Source organism: Emydura macquarii, unplaced genomic scaffold (assembly GCF_026122565.2).
Source record: "Emydura macquarii macquarii isolate MOO-44397 ecotype Brisbane River unplaced genomic scaffold, CSIRO-AGI_Emac_v2 contig_3692, whole genome shotgun sequence".
In the NCBI taxonomy this organism is placed as follows: domain Eukaryota; kingdom Metazoa; phylum Chordata; order Testudines; family Chelidae; genus Emydura; species Emydura macquarii.
In genome coordinates this window covers 997,798-1,013,832 of record NW_027133829.1, presented here as the reverse complement: position 1 = coordinate 1,013,832, position 16,035 = coordinate 997,798, and the positions used below count along the sequence as shown (strand labels likewise).

The 16,035-nt window shown below is 39.9% G+C and overlaps 1 protein-coding gene across 3 annotated transcripts in view; it reads left to right on the top strand.

Moving 5' to 3' along the window:
- The window catches only part of ATRNL1 (attractin like 1), a 944,263-nt gene that overhangs the window by 304,455 nt on the left and 623,773 nt on the right, over positions 1–16,035 (top strand). For all 3 annotated transcript variants that reach the window (XM_067537030.1, XM_067537032.1, XM_067537033.1), the window contains exons 16-17: positions 11,537–11,750; positions 15,534–15,722. In XM_067537030.1, coding sequence (XP_067393131.1) covers positions 11,537–11,750; positions 15,534–15,722 — 403 coding nt within the window. The remainder of the gene's footprint in view (positions 1–11,536; positions 11,751–15,533; positions 15,723–16,035) is intronic.

Genomic DNA, 16,035 nt, shown 5'->3' with positions numbered 1-16,035 from the left:
AGGAGAGCAAGATCATATGCGAAGACCAGGTTTTCAAGGGATGAGAAGGACCTCCATCTAATATCTCTTGGCATGTCTTTTATTGTACCCCACATTACCCAGTCAATGGCAATGTTAAACAGGATTGCAGACATAACACACCCCTGCCATATTCCTGTTTCGATTTCAAAACTGAGCTCACTGTGACCAACACTACATGTAAAATTGGAATAGAAGCTTTTAATGATGTTAATTATAACCCATCGAATATGCCATTGGCTGCTCTTGTGAATGCTGTCAAAAGCCTTCTCAAAGTCTATAAAATTTAGGTAAAGTTGTCGTTGCCATTCTAAGCATTGTTCTATTATATTTCATAGACATCTGATCTGTCCATCCCCGCCCTTTCCAAAATCTGGCTTGTTCTTTTCTGAGAACGCGGACAGCTGCCTCTGATGATGGACTGTGATCTTACACAACACCTTCTTGGCACAGATAAAGGTGTAATACTATGCCAGTTATTACAATCACTGAGAGCTTCTATCTTTGGTATCGTCACTATAACCCCATTGATCCATTCTGGCACTTTTTCTTTTTCCCAAACTGGTGTAAATAGAGAGGCCAGAATAGATGCTGCTATCTCAGGATTAACCTTGAACAATTCTGTATTCAAGTTAACCTTCCCAGGCGCTTTCCCATTTATAAAGGATTTGATTGCTTGAATGATCTCTTCCTTTGCTGGGGTATCTGTGTTGATATCAAGATCATCTTCTGCCTCCTGCGTATTTGCTTCCTCTTTAGGTGACACCCTATTCAGCAACTCTTTGAAATGCTCTATCTAATGCATTTCTTTGTTCTTTTTCTGTTGTCAATAGGTGGCCTTGTTTGTCCCTGAAAAGTGTTTTGTTGATGTCTGCCATTTACGACTAATACCCCTTGTTCACCATGGACAGCTGCATCTTCTGCTTGTAGTGCCAGATTACCAATATAACGTTGATTATCTGCTCTCACAAGGTGTTTAATCTCCCTATGTGTCTTATTATATTGCTTGTGGTATTTGTCCTTTAGCTTCTGAGATTTTGCCTCTAAAACCTTTTTCTTCAGGGCTCATCTGGTTTCTACGTCATTCCATGTGCTGAGTGTAATCCACTCTTGTCTTTTCTTCTGCCTGTACCGTAGAGAGGCTTCACTACTCTGTTTATAAATTGTTGTTACTTTGTCTCACTTCTTGTTGATCTTTTCAGTTGGGTTCCCCCCTCTTCATCAAGATCTGCAAGTGCCTGAAACCTGTTCTTTAACTGCAGAACAAACTTTCTGTATTTCAGGTTCCTAAAGCTCTCCTAAAAATCAAATTGAAACGTGTTGTGATTTTTTTTGTTTTGTGTCACAAACTTACTTTTATAATCTTTGCATCTTTTTGTCTATTAATTTCTAAAATTTTCACTTGAGCCTCAAGAACCTGAAAACATAATACTTTATTTGAGTAAGCACATGCTTTTAGGGAGCCCATATTTCTTATAGATATCTTTTGGATGAGTTGTAGAAATGTAGCCTTTGGAAGCTATTGTAATATGAATATTTATTACTCCTGTCACTATTAATACAATGAGGACCTGACTAGCTGTAACCACTAAACATCTGATGGAACGTTAACCGTTTCGTTAACTTGGCGAAATTCAGCTGTGGTCATTAAATTATACCATCCTACATTCAGCCTGCACATTCAACTACATGTGATATTCTCCCTCACTTCCTGTTCTAAAATGCTGTGTGGAGTTGCTGTGCATTATGCAATAATTGATAAAATCCCATTGCGTATCTTATTTGTAAAATGCTCTGGGATTGAAAATTCAGAGCAGAGATTGTCTCTTTTGTGCAGCATCTGGAGCAATGAGACCTAATCCCTACTGGGGCCTTTTGGTGCTACCACACTATAAATATTCACCGCTACTGTTAATATATGTGTGTTATTTACTTACATAGTGATACTTTTAAGAATGCAACTTGAAAAACATTGAAATGGGCCCAACTTGAGCTGGGCACCCATACTCTGAAAATTCAGTGTCTCGAACTGAGGATTAAAAAATGTGGACACCTTGTCATTAGTCATTTAAAAAAAAAAAAAAAATCTTGGCCTACACTTTTTTATTTAAAAATAAAATTGGAAAAGTATTATAAAACTTATTTATTCTTCCTTTCCACCTACTCTCCTGCCAACATAAGCAAAAGTTGTGTAAAATACTTTCTTAGAAATAGAAAGTATCATCTCACTAAAATAATGCCTAAGGCTTATAAAGGGTAACTATATTATGTGGTCCAAAAACTAGTCTTTGTTTGGAGACTGTGTATATGTAAAATTACATACATACACATAGAGACAAATACATAGTTTAACCCTTTCTGGGCTTACAGGTGTAGAATTAATGTCCAACAATGACAATGGTAAGGCATGTTGTTTTAAAATAATGCTACCATAAAATTTCAGAGAGCCATGTTATCTGTCTTTCTATGGATACAATTGAGAGTCTTAGTAAAATGGTTCAAGTTGTGCTGTCAGAGTAAAGTAGTGGGTAGTATTATTTGCATGAAAATGGTAGTTTCCCACTACTTACGGCTAGAAATCAGTGGCAGGAAATAGTCTTTTAGTCTAGTGTTGACAAAACCAAGGGTTCTCAACCTTTTTCTTTGAGTCCCCCTCCACATGCTATAAAAACTTCAGGGCCCAGTGGGGTGGGGGCGCTCTGGGCTTCAGCCATAGGGGGGGGGGCACCTTGGGCATAGGCGTAGTTTGACTTATATATGGGGTACAGGACGCAGCAGGGCTCAGGCCAGCTGTGCACAGCGGAGCACGGGGTGGGGGAGGGGAGCACCAACTCCACCCCGACTCACCTCAGCAGACCACCCAGCTTGTCTGGGATGGGGCAGAGGGGTGCAACCAAAAATTATAATTGAAAGGGGCGGCACATCTCCAAAAGTATGAATATAGACCAAGGTGCAGGGAGAGATGTAGCTAGGGGCTGTGTGCGGGCAGTGGGGTAGCTCAGGGTGCAGGATGGGGCTGTCCAGGGGCTGTGTGCAGGCAGGAGGGTAGTTTGGTGGAGGCAGGGGTTAGCTCAGGGTGCATGGACGGGCTAGCCAGGGGCTGTGTGGGGGCAGAAGGGTAGCTTAGGGTGCACAGAGGAGGTAGCTAGGAGCTATGTGGAGGCAGGGAGTAGTTTGGTGCAGGCATGGAGTAGCTAGGGGCTGCGTGCGGGGGAGGGGGTGGTAGCACAGCATGCAGGCAACATGGGTAGCTAGGGACTGTGTGTCCTCCCTACGGTCCCTGCTCCTCGAGGGCTCTGCCAGCTCTGGAGCTGGGTCTCTCCGTCCGGGCAGCTCTTCCTAGCTGCGCAAGCAGTGAAAGGTGGCTGGGAGCTTAGAAGCGCCTGAAATTTCATGCGCCAGCAGCAAAAGGAAGAGATGGGGGAGTGCCGGGGCTGACCGCTCCATGGCAGCAGCCAGAGCAGTAGCCGTCCTGCACTGCCCAGCTCTGGCTTTCCCCTCTCTGACCTGGCCAGGGGGCAGGGCATCAGGGGAAGAGAGGAGGATGGGGGGTGGGGTGGAGTTGCTCCAGGGCTGTCCTGCTCTGGTTACGGCACTGCAGTTGCACTGCACAACGCTGCCCCCATGTCTCCCTCAAACTCCACCCTGGGCTCAGGGTGCCATGGCTCGTGGACCCCCTGAAACTGGTTCAGCGGGGCTGTGGACCCCCAGTTAAAAACGGCTGCGCTAAACTAAATTAAGTAGTATTTGGATGCTATGGAAGAATTTGAAAAGCTTTGTGTTGGTATTTCCTGGTCTGTGGAAAGCTTTCTTCTGATGATGATTGCTGAAGTTGGGGTTTGTTAGGTGATTCTATTCAATATGAGGATGATCTGTACATTTTTGGAAAAGGCTTCCTCTGTTCAGCAACAATAACTTTTGTGCAGAATGGAAGTATGAAGTAATGAAATCAGTATGTAATTGATTTTCATTGAGGTACAGTATTGTGGATGTAACATACAGTTATAAATTCTCCCTCTGAATGGCTTTAAGTTACAAGTTACTTTGGAAGATAAATGGCCTGTTTATAAATGGCTAAACAAAGAGACACTTTGCTATAATGTTAGTATCTGTTTTGATGTATTTACTGTTTGAATCACTCAGCTAGATATACATTTCAATAAACCAGTTTTAAAAAGCAGTTGATTTTGGTTAAGAACTAATGTGATGGCAATATTTAATTCTGTTTCTATGAGAAGTATTTAAACTAAAAATCTCTGCTTTACATCCATTAATAAAATCATTAAGGGATGAATACTCCAACCCAATAAGACCACCTTTGTGCTGTGTAGTAGCTGGAGTTGGCCAGAGGAGAATGCCTCCTGGTGCAGCTTCTGAGGTGGGGGAGGGCGTTATCTAAACTAGCAGGAGAAAGAAGAGCCTTGACTGTGGGGTGTGGCTCTGAATCAGGGAGTACTTCTCAACTACATCTTAGTACGGCTGGGATGTTGTGAAGAATAAAGGCCTTCCTAATGATGTATTTTGGCCAGCTGCATGGAAAGGCGTCTATATCACTATTAACTCAAAGATGTTCTAAACAGAGCATAACCCCTGATTTCTGCACCAACTCTTAGAATCATAGGATTAGAAGGGACTGCCAGGGTCAGCTAGTCTAACCCCCTGTGAAGATGAAGGATTTGTTGTGTCTAAACTATCCAAAACAGATGGCTATTTAGTCTCCTTTTGAAAACCTCCAGTGAAGAAGCTTCCACAACCTCCCGAGGAAGTCTATTCCATTGTCCTGCTGTTCTTATAGTTAGGAAGATTTTCCTGAAATTTAATCTAAATCTGCTATGCTGGAGTTTGAATTCATTGCCTTCTGTCCTGCCTTCTGTGGCAAAAGAGAACAACTTTTCTCCATCTTTTTTATGGCTGCCTTTCATGTATCTGAAGAGTGCTATCATATCCCGCCTTAATCTCCTCTCTCCCAAATTAAACATACCCAGTTCTTTCAGCCTTTGCTGATATGGCTTGCATTCCATCCCTTTGATCATCTTTGTTGCTCACCGCTGGATCCTTTCTAGTTTCTCTACATCCTTTCTATATATTGGTGACCAAAATTTGACATAATGCTCCAGCTGAGGCCCAACCAGCACCAAGCAGAGTGGTGCTATCAGCTCCCGTGACTTGCATGCTATGCCTCTGTTAATGCAACCTAAAATTGTATTTGCTTTTTTTGCAACAGCATCGCATTGGTGACTCATGTTGAGGTTCTCTCCTACAACTCCCAGATCCTTCTCAGCAGTTCTGCTGCCAGTCCAGTTATTCCTCATGCTATATTTGTGCCTTTGATTTTTCTTCCCTAAGTGTAGCTCCTTACACTGTTCTTTGTTGAATTTTATTTTGCTGTCTATAGACCAGTTCTCCAATTTATCAAGGTCTCGCTGAATTTTAGCTCTATCCTCCAAAGTATTGGCAATCACCTCTAGCTTTGTGTCATCTGCAAATTTGATCAGTATGCTATCTCTACCTACATCCAGATCTTTAATAAAGATGTTAAACAACACCAGAGTCAGAACAGTTCCCTGTGGAACCCCACTTGAGACCTCCCTCTCATCGACCTAATTCAATTAATAATTATTTTTTGTTTGTGGTTGTTTAACCAATTATGTATCCACTTAATAGTAGTTCAGTCAATCGTGCATTTCTCCAGTTTACTTATCAGAATGTCATGTGGGACTGTGTCAAAAGCCTTGCTGAAGTCCAGGTATGTTATGTCCACCAAGTTCACTCTATTCACCAAATCGGTTACCCTGTCAAAGAAGGAGATCAAGCTGGTTTGGCATGATTTTTTCTTGGTAAATCCATGCTGGCTGCTAGTGATTATCCCTTCATTCTCCAGATATTTGCAAATTGAATGTTTTATATATTCCTCTAGTAGCTTCCCAGGTATTGAAGTCAAGCTGACTGGTTTATAGTTCCCCTGCTCTTCTTTTTTCCCCTTTTTAAAGATGGGCACTACATGAGCCCTTCTTCAATCTTCCAGGATCTTTCCTGTCATCCATGAGTTTGTAAATATTATTGCCAGTGGCTCGTGGATTTCTTCAGCTAATTCCTTTGGTACTCTTGGGTGAACGGCATCAGGCCCTGCTGATTTGAATTCATTTAAATTGGTCAGAAGATCTCTGACATATTCTTTACTTATCCCAGTCTGCGTCCCTTCCCCTTTATTTTCTATCATGACTTCACTAGTCATCCGATGGGCACATGTTATTTTATGGGAGAAGACTGAAGCAAAGTAGGAATTGAGCAGCTCTGCCTTCCTATTATCTTCTGTTAGCACCTTTGCCATTGAACAGTGGACCCACACCATCCTTGATCTTTCCTTTTTGTCTGACATATTTGAATAGCCCATTTTTTTTGTCTCTAACGTTCCTTGCCAGCTATAACTCATTCTTTGCCTTGGCTTTCCTAATTTTTGTCCCTCCACACTTGCACTATTCCCATGTATACTTCCTTGGTAACATGCTTCTCCTTCCATTTCCTGTATGTATCCCTTTTGGTTTTTAGATAGCTAAAAAGCTCCATGTGCAGCCACACTGGTCTCTTGTGGCTCTTCTTATCTTTCCTCTGTGTTGGAATAGCTTGCTGTTGAGCCTCTAGTATTACATATTTTTAAGAACTGCCAGCCCCCTTTGGCTCTTTTTCTTCCTAATTGGTCTTTGCATGGGACCTTGCCTATTATTTCTCTGAGTCAGTTGAAATCCATATTTTTGAAGTCCAGTGTCCTTGTTTTGCTGTTCTCATGTCCTCCTTTCCATAGGATCTTGAATTCTATCAGATCATGATCACTTTCTCCCCTGTCCACCTTCATGTTCGAAATTAATTCATCCCTGTTGGTCAAAACCAGCTCCAAAATGGATGACCCCCTACTTGTTTCCTCAACTTTCTGAATAAAAAAACTGTCCCTTACACTAAAAATTTACAGGACATGTCATATTTTGCTGTAATAATATTCCAACAGATATCAGGGAAGTTAAAATCCTCCATTAATACTAGCTCATGTGTTAGCTAATCTTATAACCTGCTTCCTCTTCCTGATTTGGTGGTCTATAATAGACCCCTCCCCACCATAACATTGCTGCTGTTCTTTTCCCTTGTTATTCTCACCCAGAGACTCTCAGTAGGTCTGTCACTCATTTACCCTTGGACCTCCGAGCAAGTGTATACATTCTTGACATAAATTGTGACACCTCCTTTTTCCCCATATTTTTCCTTTTGGAACAAGCTACTAGAATTCTTTGAGGGGGTCAACAAGCTTGTGGACAAGGGTGATCCAGTGGATATAGTGTACTTAGAATTTCAGAAAGCCTTTGACAAAATCTCTCACGAAAGGCTCTTAAGCAAAGTAAGCTGTCATGGGATAAGAGGGAAGATCCTCTCCTGGATCAGTAACTGGTTAAAAGGTAGGAAACAAAGGGTAGGAGTAAATGGTCAGTTTTCAGAATGGAGAGATATAAGTAGTGGTGGTCCCCCAGGGATCTGTACTGGAACCAGTACTGTTCAACATATTCATAAATGATCTGGAAAAGGGATAAACAGTGAGATGGCAAAATTTGCAGGTGATAACAAAATTACTGCAGATAGTTAAGTCCAAAGCAGACTGCAAAGGGTTACAAAGGGATCTCACAAAACTGGGTGACTGGGCTACAAAATGGTAGATGAAATTCAGTGCTGATAAATGCAAAGTAATGCACATTGGAAAACATAATCTCTACTATACATATAAAATGATGGAGTCTAAATTATCTGTTACCACTCAAAAAAGAGATCTTGGAGTCATCGTGGATAGTTCTCTGAAAAAATCCATTCAATGTGCAGCAGCAGACAAAAAAGCTGACAAAATGTTGGAAATCATCAGGAAAGGGATACTTAAGAAGACAGAAAATATCATATTGCCTCTTTATAAATCCATGGTATGCCCACATCTTGACTACTGTGTGCAGATCTGGTCACCCCATCTCAAAAAAGATATATTAGAATTGGAAAAGGTACAGAAAAGGGCAAATAAAATGATTAGGGGTATGGAATAGCTTTCATGTGAGGAGCGATTAATAAGACTGGGAAAAGAGACGACTAAGGGGGATATGATAGAGGTCTATAAAATCATGACTGGTGTGGAGAAAGCAAATTAAGGAAGTGTTATTTACTCATAACACAAGAACTAGGGGTCACCAAATGAAATTAATGGGCAGCAGGTTTAAAACGAACAAAAGGAAGTATTTCTTCACACCAGTATTTCTTTTCAACCTGTGAAACTTCTTGCCAGAGGATGTTGTGAAGGACAAGACTATAATGCGGTTCAAAAAAGAACTTGATAAATTCATTTAGTATAGAATCATAGAATATTAGAGTTGGAAGGGACCTCAGGCGGTCATCTAGTCCAACCCCCTGCTCAAAGCAGGACTAACCTCAGCTAAATCATCCCAGCCGGGGCTTTGTCAAGCTGCACCTTAAAAATCTCTAAAGATGGAGATTCCACCACCTCTCTAGGTAACCCATTCCAGTGCTTCACCCACCCTCCTAGTGAAAAATGTTTTCCTAATATCTAACACAGACCTTCCTCACTGCAACTTGAGACCATTGCTCCTTGTTCTATCATCTACTACCATTGAGAGCAGCCTCGTTCCATCCTCCCTGGAACCCCCTTTCAGGTAGTTAAAGGCTGCTATCAAATCCCCCCTCATTCTTTTCTTTTACATACTAAACAAGCCTAGTTCCCTCAGTCTCTCCTCATATGTCTTGTGCTCTAGTCCCCTAATCATTTTTGGTGCTCTCCGCTGGACTCTTTTCAACTTGTCCACATCCTTTTTGTTGTGGGGGGCCCAAAACTGGACACAATACTCCAAATGCGGCCTCACCAGTGCTGAATAGAGGGGAATAATCACTTCCCTCGATTTGCTGGCAATGCTCCTACTAATGCAGCCCAATATGCTATTAGCCTTCTTGGCAGTGAGGACCCACTGCTGACTCATATCCAGCTTCTTATCCACTGTAACCCCCAGGTTCTTTTCTGCAGAACTGCTGCCTAGCCCGTCAATCCCCAGTCTGTAGCAGTGCATGGGATTCTTCCATCCTAAGTGCAGGACTCTGCATTCGTCCTTGTTGAACCTCATCAGATTTCTTTTAGCTCAATCCGCCAATTTGTCTGTCACTCTGTATACTATCCCTACCTTCCAAGGTATCTACCACTTCCCCTCACTTAGTGTCGCAAACTTGCTGAGGGTGCAATCTACCCCATCCTCCAGATCATTAATGAAGATGTTGAACAAAACCGGCCCCGGAACCAACCCCTGGGGCACTCCGCTTGTGACTGGCTGCCAGCTAGACATGGAGCCATTGATCACTACCCGTTGAGCCCGATGATCTAGCCAGCTCTCTATCTATTTTATAGTCCATTCATCGAACCCATACTTCTTTAACTTGCTGATAAGAATACTGTGGGAGACTGCATCAAAAGCTTTGCTAAAGTCAAGGTATAGCACGTCCACCACTTTCCCCACATCCACAGAGCCAGTCACTCTTCATAGAAGGCAATCAGGTTGGTGAGGCATGACTCGCCCTTGGTGAATCCATGTTGACTGTTCCTGATCACCTTCCTTTTTTCCAAGTGCCTTAAAATGGATTCCTTGAGGACCTGCTCCATGTTTTTTCCAGGGATTGATGTGAGGCTGTCTGGTTTGTAGTTCCCTGCATCCTCTTTCTTCCTTTTCTTGAAGATGGGCACTATGTTTGCCTTTTTCCAGTCATCAGGGACCTCCCCCAATTGCCATGAGCTTTCAAAGATAATAGCCAATGGCTCTGAAATCACATCAGCGAACTCCCTCAGCTCCCTCGGATGCATTGCATCTGTCACCATGGACTTGTGTATGTCCAATCTTTAAAATAGTCCTGAACTTGTTCCTTCAGCACTGAGGGATGTTTACCTCCTCCCCATTCTGTGCTGCCCCAGTGCAGTAGGTCCAACAGTGGCTATTATTCAGGATTGGTAGGGATTGCTGTTTGCCAGAAGCTGGGAATGGGTGATGGGATGGATCACTTGATGATCTGTTCTGTTTGTTCCCTCTGAAGCACCTGGCATTGACCACTGTTGGAGGACAGGATACTGGGCTAGATGGACCATTGGTTTGACCCAGTATGACTGTTCTTATGTATATCCCTCAGTGCTCGTACTTCAGTCATGGGAGTTGTTCCATCAAGTCACTGTGATGCCAATTTAGTCATAATTAAGTCTTAAATACTCTATAAAACTTTTGTGCTAAATTTATATTCCTTATTGACCCAAAGTTTGGCTTCCAATAATATACTACTATTCTGTAGGTAGTATAATTAAAACATCTGTTGAAAGCCCGTGCAGTTAATTTAGTGCTAAAAATCTAATATCTAATTGGGTTTTGTTGGATATTTCCCCCCATAAAATAGGCATGTCACATTTTCAACCACACATTATTATTAATGTCTATTAATATTAATGTATTACTGAATATATTCTATTTAAATTGGGTGTTTTTAGCACTGTAATATGAAAAAAGTGTAATGCTTTTTTTTTTCTTTTGGAACAATGAGGCTTTTTTTGTACATCTTTGAACAGTGTATTGTTTAAGCAATAAACAAGATTTACTTAGAATTATTTAATAATCCGGCTGTATCTGTTTTCCACAAATAATCTTGCATTGCTTAAACAATAACCCTGATAGAGATTCAGGATTGTTCTTAGGTGTAATGCTCGCTGGGCAGAGCACTTGATGATGCGAAGGAGGAAAAAGGAACTTGTGGTTAAGGCACTAGACTGGGATTCAGGATATGGGAGGTTTCATTTTTGGCTCTCCCACACATTTCCTGGGGAACATTGGGTAGGTACATCACTTAGGCTGTATCTACACTGCGCTTCACGGCAAACTATGGAGGCATCAGTTGCAGAGCTCACCAAAGCATTGTGCTCTGACTGCCCGATGTGGATACTGCTAGTGCGAACAAAAGGGAACTTAGTTTGCGTTAACATAATCCTGTATGAAAAAGGAATATTTGCCCCCATTTTTTTCTGTCTATTGAGCCTTTGTTTTTATGTGCTACTGCTGATTTGCATGCATTTATGTTATCCATTTTTCCCTGGCAGTTAATGACTAGAACAGTAGCCAAAGGGAAAACTTTATTCAGAGTGTCTTATTAGGTCTTTAATTGTTGATCAGTTACCACACAATAAAGCTGACTTTAAGTGAACAGAATCATACAGATTTTTTAACAAAACAGGAGACTGTAGATTTCTTCAGCTTCAGCAAGACAGAACAAATGAGTTGAAAACTGTGTTGACAATAAGTAAGAGTTACCAAGTATGAACAAATGGTGGGGAAATCACTGTTAGCTCAGCTCTGAATGCAGCATGAAACTGTTGATCTTTGGGGGTGGGGAAAGGGGGGAAAAAGGCATTGTAGTTGACTGTTGACTAATTGTTTCCTGTCTCTTTCATTCTGCTTTGTAGAAGATATCACCTTGGGTAGGATTGCGCAAGATCAACATCTCCTACTGGGGATGGGATGACATGTCTCCTTTCACAAACACGACACTGCAATGGCTTCCTGGAGAACCAAATGACTCTGGATTCTGTGCATATCTAGAAAGAGCAGAGGTGGCAGGACTGAAAGCAAATCCATGCACCGCTATGGCAGATGGTCTTGTCTGTGAAAAACCTGTTGGTGAGCAACATCTAATACCAAAATGCTGCTGTTAAATTGGTCGAACAGTCTATTTGGGGGTTTTGTACTGTACAGAAAGGAATGTTGGGAAAGTTTTAGTAAATAACTGCAGGAAGGTTTTACTTTAATGTTTAAAAACAAGTGAAGATTTTAATCTTGGAAAGCAAATGACATTCTCAAAAGCAACACACTTTTCTTTGGGAGTTATCCCACCTGATATAGTCTGCATCATTCTAGTGGTTTCATCGGGGGTTCTAAAGCCGAATTAATGCTGTGACACTGGAGGTTTGTGTATGAAAGTTGTTGTGCAGCTTGTGTGTTCAAAAAAGCTGATGCTGCTTAAGCATGTTTCATTTCTGAATCTTGCTGATTCATAACAGAATCTCAATTTAAATTAATAACCAAGTTTCCCAAAAAGTTATTTTTTTCCATCTTTTCTTTGGGCAATTTTTAAAGGCTCTAGTTATCCCTTCCCATTATTAAGAGTTTGAGGCTGCATTAATAGTGTGTATAGACCCTGCTGAGAAGTTGGGAGACAAGTAGTTAACAGCAAAAACAACGAGAGTTCTGTAGCACTTTAAAGACTAACAAATTTAATTTCAGCAGGCATAAGCTTTCGTCAGCTTCAGCTCACTTCCTCAGATGCAGTTGGTAGAAATGATACAGCATATCGCCTTCTATATATGTTTCCTATTTGCTGTATCATTTCTACCAACTGCATCTGAGGAAGTGAGCTGAAGCTCACGAAAGCTTATGCCTGCTGAAATTAAATTTGTTAGTCTTTAAAGTGCTACAGAACTCTCGTTGTTTTTGCTGTATACAGACTAACACGGCTACCCCTCTGGAAGTAGTTAACAGTCATCCTTAGATATACAAATGTTTTCAAATGAACAGGACTGGTCTAGTTGGTGAATTACCTGCAATGCTCTTACATTATAAGAAGGATGAACTGTGGTGAATTGGTGTTTGAGTCTGGTTAGAAAGATGTATAAGAAGGAAGCTGTAATTAATAAGGAGACCAAGAATTTTTTTCTCGATTTCTCTGAGAATCTCTGGAGAGAGAAAACTTACTGTACTTCATGATTTTGCTTTTGCAATGTATCACATCACAGTGCTGTCTAATCTCTAAAACCCCAATACTACAAATGCTTATGCAGATTCTTAATGGCAAGCACATGAGTACTTCTGTTGTCTTCAGTGTGACTGCTCGCACGTTTTAAAATTGAGGATTGGGACATAAGTATGTAGACTCTCTCCTGAAGTTGCTGGAGTGCTGAGTAGCTTATCACAGGTCCCAAGTTGCTAACACTTATATTGAGATTCTAAATTTCCTTGTGACAGGAGAGGTTTTTCTTTATTTTACAAGAAAGGTAAAAAAAATATGAGCAAATTAATTTATTTACTACCACTATGAGAGGCATAGCCTATGGTTCGAGTCTCAGTTTGGGAAACAGGACCTCCTGAATTCTAACCCTGACTGTCCCACTGACTCCCTAATTGTAGTCTTGGGCAAATCATGTGACTTCTCTGAATCTGCTTCCCCATCTATTAAATGCAGATGATAATATCTACCTGAGGATAAATTATGTAAAAATTGTAAAGTGCTTTCAAAAAGAAAAGATTTGTATATTATTGGCCCATAAACCTTAATGTTGAATTTAAAGGAAACATTTGCATGGAAACTAATTCATTATGTTAAAAAAAACCAACCAAAAACCCTCTAAAGGGTTCTAGGAGATACAGAAAAACATTGCAGACACTTATATCAGAGTTAATATTAAAACCTTCCCCTTAGCCCTGCCTTTCACAAAAAGGAGGAAAGCCCCCAAGTTGTCTAAGACGATTGGTGACCGTGTAATGTGTGGTCATGTGAGGCTCTCTACAGGGAGATCACTTTGCCCTTTGGGAAGGAAGTAAATATAATACAGCATTTTTCATATGCACAATGCTCTCATTTTGTGAAGAAATTTAAAGTTTACAGGATGATCAAAGTTTATAGGGATAAAAGCAATCTTAATGTTAACCTTTCTCGCGTTGTCTTTTTCTTCCTTTTGAGTTTGCTAATGTAGTAAAAGGCCTTGTATAAAAAGTAACATAAAAGGCATTTAAAAGTATTTAATTTTCTGTTATGTATTTTTCGCTATCAAAATTCTCAGTCAAATATGTTAACTTCAATAAGTAAAGCATACATTCCAACAATCCTCTTGCTGTCCTATTCACAAGTTGCAATATTTTAAATGGCAGCGTAGTTGCAAAGTAAATGTGCTTTTTGTTGTTGCTGCTGTCTGAGTCTGTTTCCTGTTGCTTCTGTCCCTCATGCTTTTTGTAGTAATAGATTGTAATCTGCTATATTTCTCTCTATCAGAAGAGTAAATACATGTGACACAGTGTAATGACAGTGTTAAATACTGACGACTAACTATAAACTAACTGCAGGTGACAAATTGTTGGTAGAGGTATTTTCCAAGTTCAGCATCAGAATCTGCATCTGTTACTGGTGCCAATTTTATTTGCTATTAAACTGTTTCAGCGGCTATGGAGGTGAAGAAAATTTGGAGTTTCTGAAGTTACTTTTTCATGTTTCATGATATTTTTAAAATTTTATACAGTAAGAGATTGTTTCTGATTATAGCAAGCTATGGCTTGAATTTATACATAGTGGGACAAATTCTGAAGTCCTTACTCAGTTTTTACCTGTCCTTATTTTCTCAAATTATTTGGGGTTTTCCTTAGTGAAGGCTGAGGAAGGATTTGAGGATTAAGATTATTTTGTATAAAACTGTGCATAATCAGTAATACACAAAGTACATAATAATAGCTGTTATGGGGTTAGTCAAAATTTCTTCTAAGAATGTTGTGCAATTTCCTTTTATAATAGAAAAATATTACTCTACATATACTTTTATGTACTGGTCTTAGTTAAGAATTACTCTGCTCTTGTTGATGCGCATGTTACAGCTTTATTTGTAATCAAAAGAAAATTCAACAGAAAAACACAAGTAGTTTTTATTTAGAATATAAATTTTCAGAGATTACACATACCACTGCTAAAATAGACAAAATATCATCTGCAGTAAAGACCTCTTATATATTAAATAATGTTTCCCTTGTTATCTCTTTGAATTTGTACTGAATGCTAGTATATACACCAGGAGACAGATGTTCATTTGACAACTCACACTCATAGATAAGATGTAGAATGTTTAAGGGAAAATAGATCACAGTGAAGTAAATAACTGTGGTTTCTGGTTATTCACTATTTAACTAAAAGAACAACAGAACCAGGCCACAGATGACTATAGTAATATTAGGGATGGTCTAGGTAATGCTTGGTCCTGCCATAAGTGCCAGGCGACTGTAGTAGATGACCTTGCGATATCCCTTTCAGTCCTACAATTCTATGATTCTGCTACACCTGTTGCAGTATCTTTAGTCACATTTTATATAATGCATGTGCATGTAACTAACTGGCATTATAGAACAATTAATACTAAATTTACTAATGCGGTATGTAAGTAAAATTTTTATAATCACTTTCAGATGAAGTCTTTTGGAGACATGACTTAAGATGACTACACAAAGGAATTTTGATAACAGTAGGATAATTTTTTAAAAACCCATTTGTATTTTTAAACTGTACCATGAGTCTGACTGAAATTGTTCACAAATAAACCAGGAGACATTCGTTTTTATTTTAACAATCACTTCAATATTACAAAAGGTTAAAACAAAAGAGATTGAATTTATGTTAAATGTGTAAATTCTTTCTGACTTTTTTTCCAGTTAGTCCGAATCAAAATGCTAGACCCTGCAAAAAACCATGTTCCCTGAGAACGACATGTTCTAACTGCACGAGCAATGGTATGGAGTGTATGTGGTGTAGCAGTACAAAACGGTGCGTTGACTCAAACGCCTATATAATCTCCTTCCCATATGGACAGTGCCTAGAGTGGCAAACTGCCACCTGCTCTCGTAAGTATTTTAATGAATGAACACTGTTAACTATAATATGATGAATTTTTTCACCCTGTAGAAGCACAAACATTTGAGTAAGATTCACTAGATATAGGAAAGAAAGAGCAGATCATTTCAGCTATCATCATAGCCCATTAATATCAGCAATGGATAATTAGCTTATATTTTATGGATGCAGATAGTATAGATAAGTTTTGACAGGTGGAATACTCTTCCGATATTTAAAAGTGCCAATAAATAGTTTATTTTTTAATATAAAGATAAATATATTCCTATTTATATTTTGTCGCACTCCATGAGAACAGCAAGA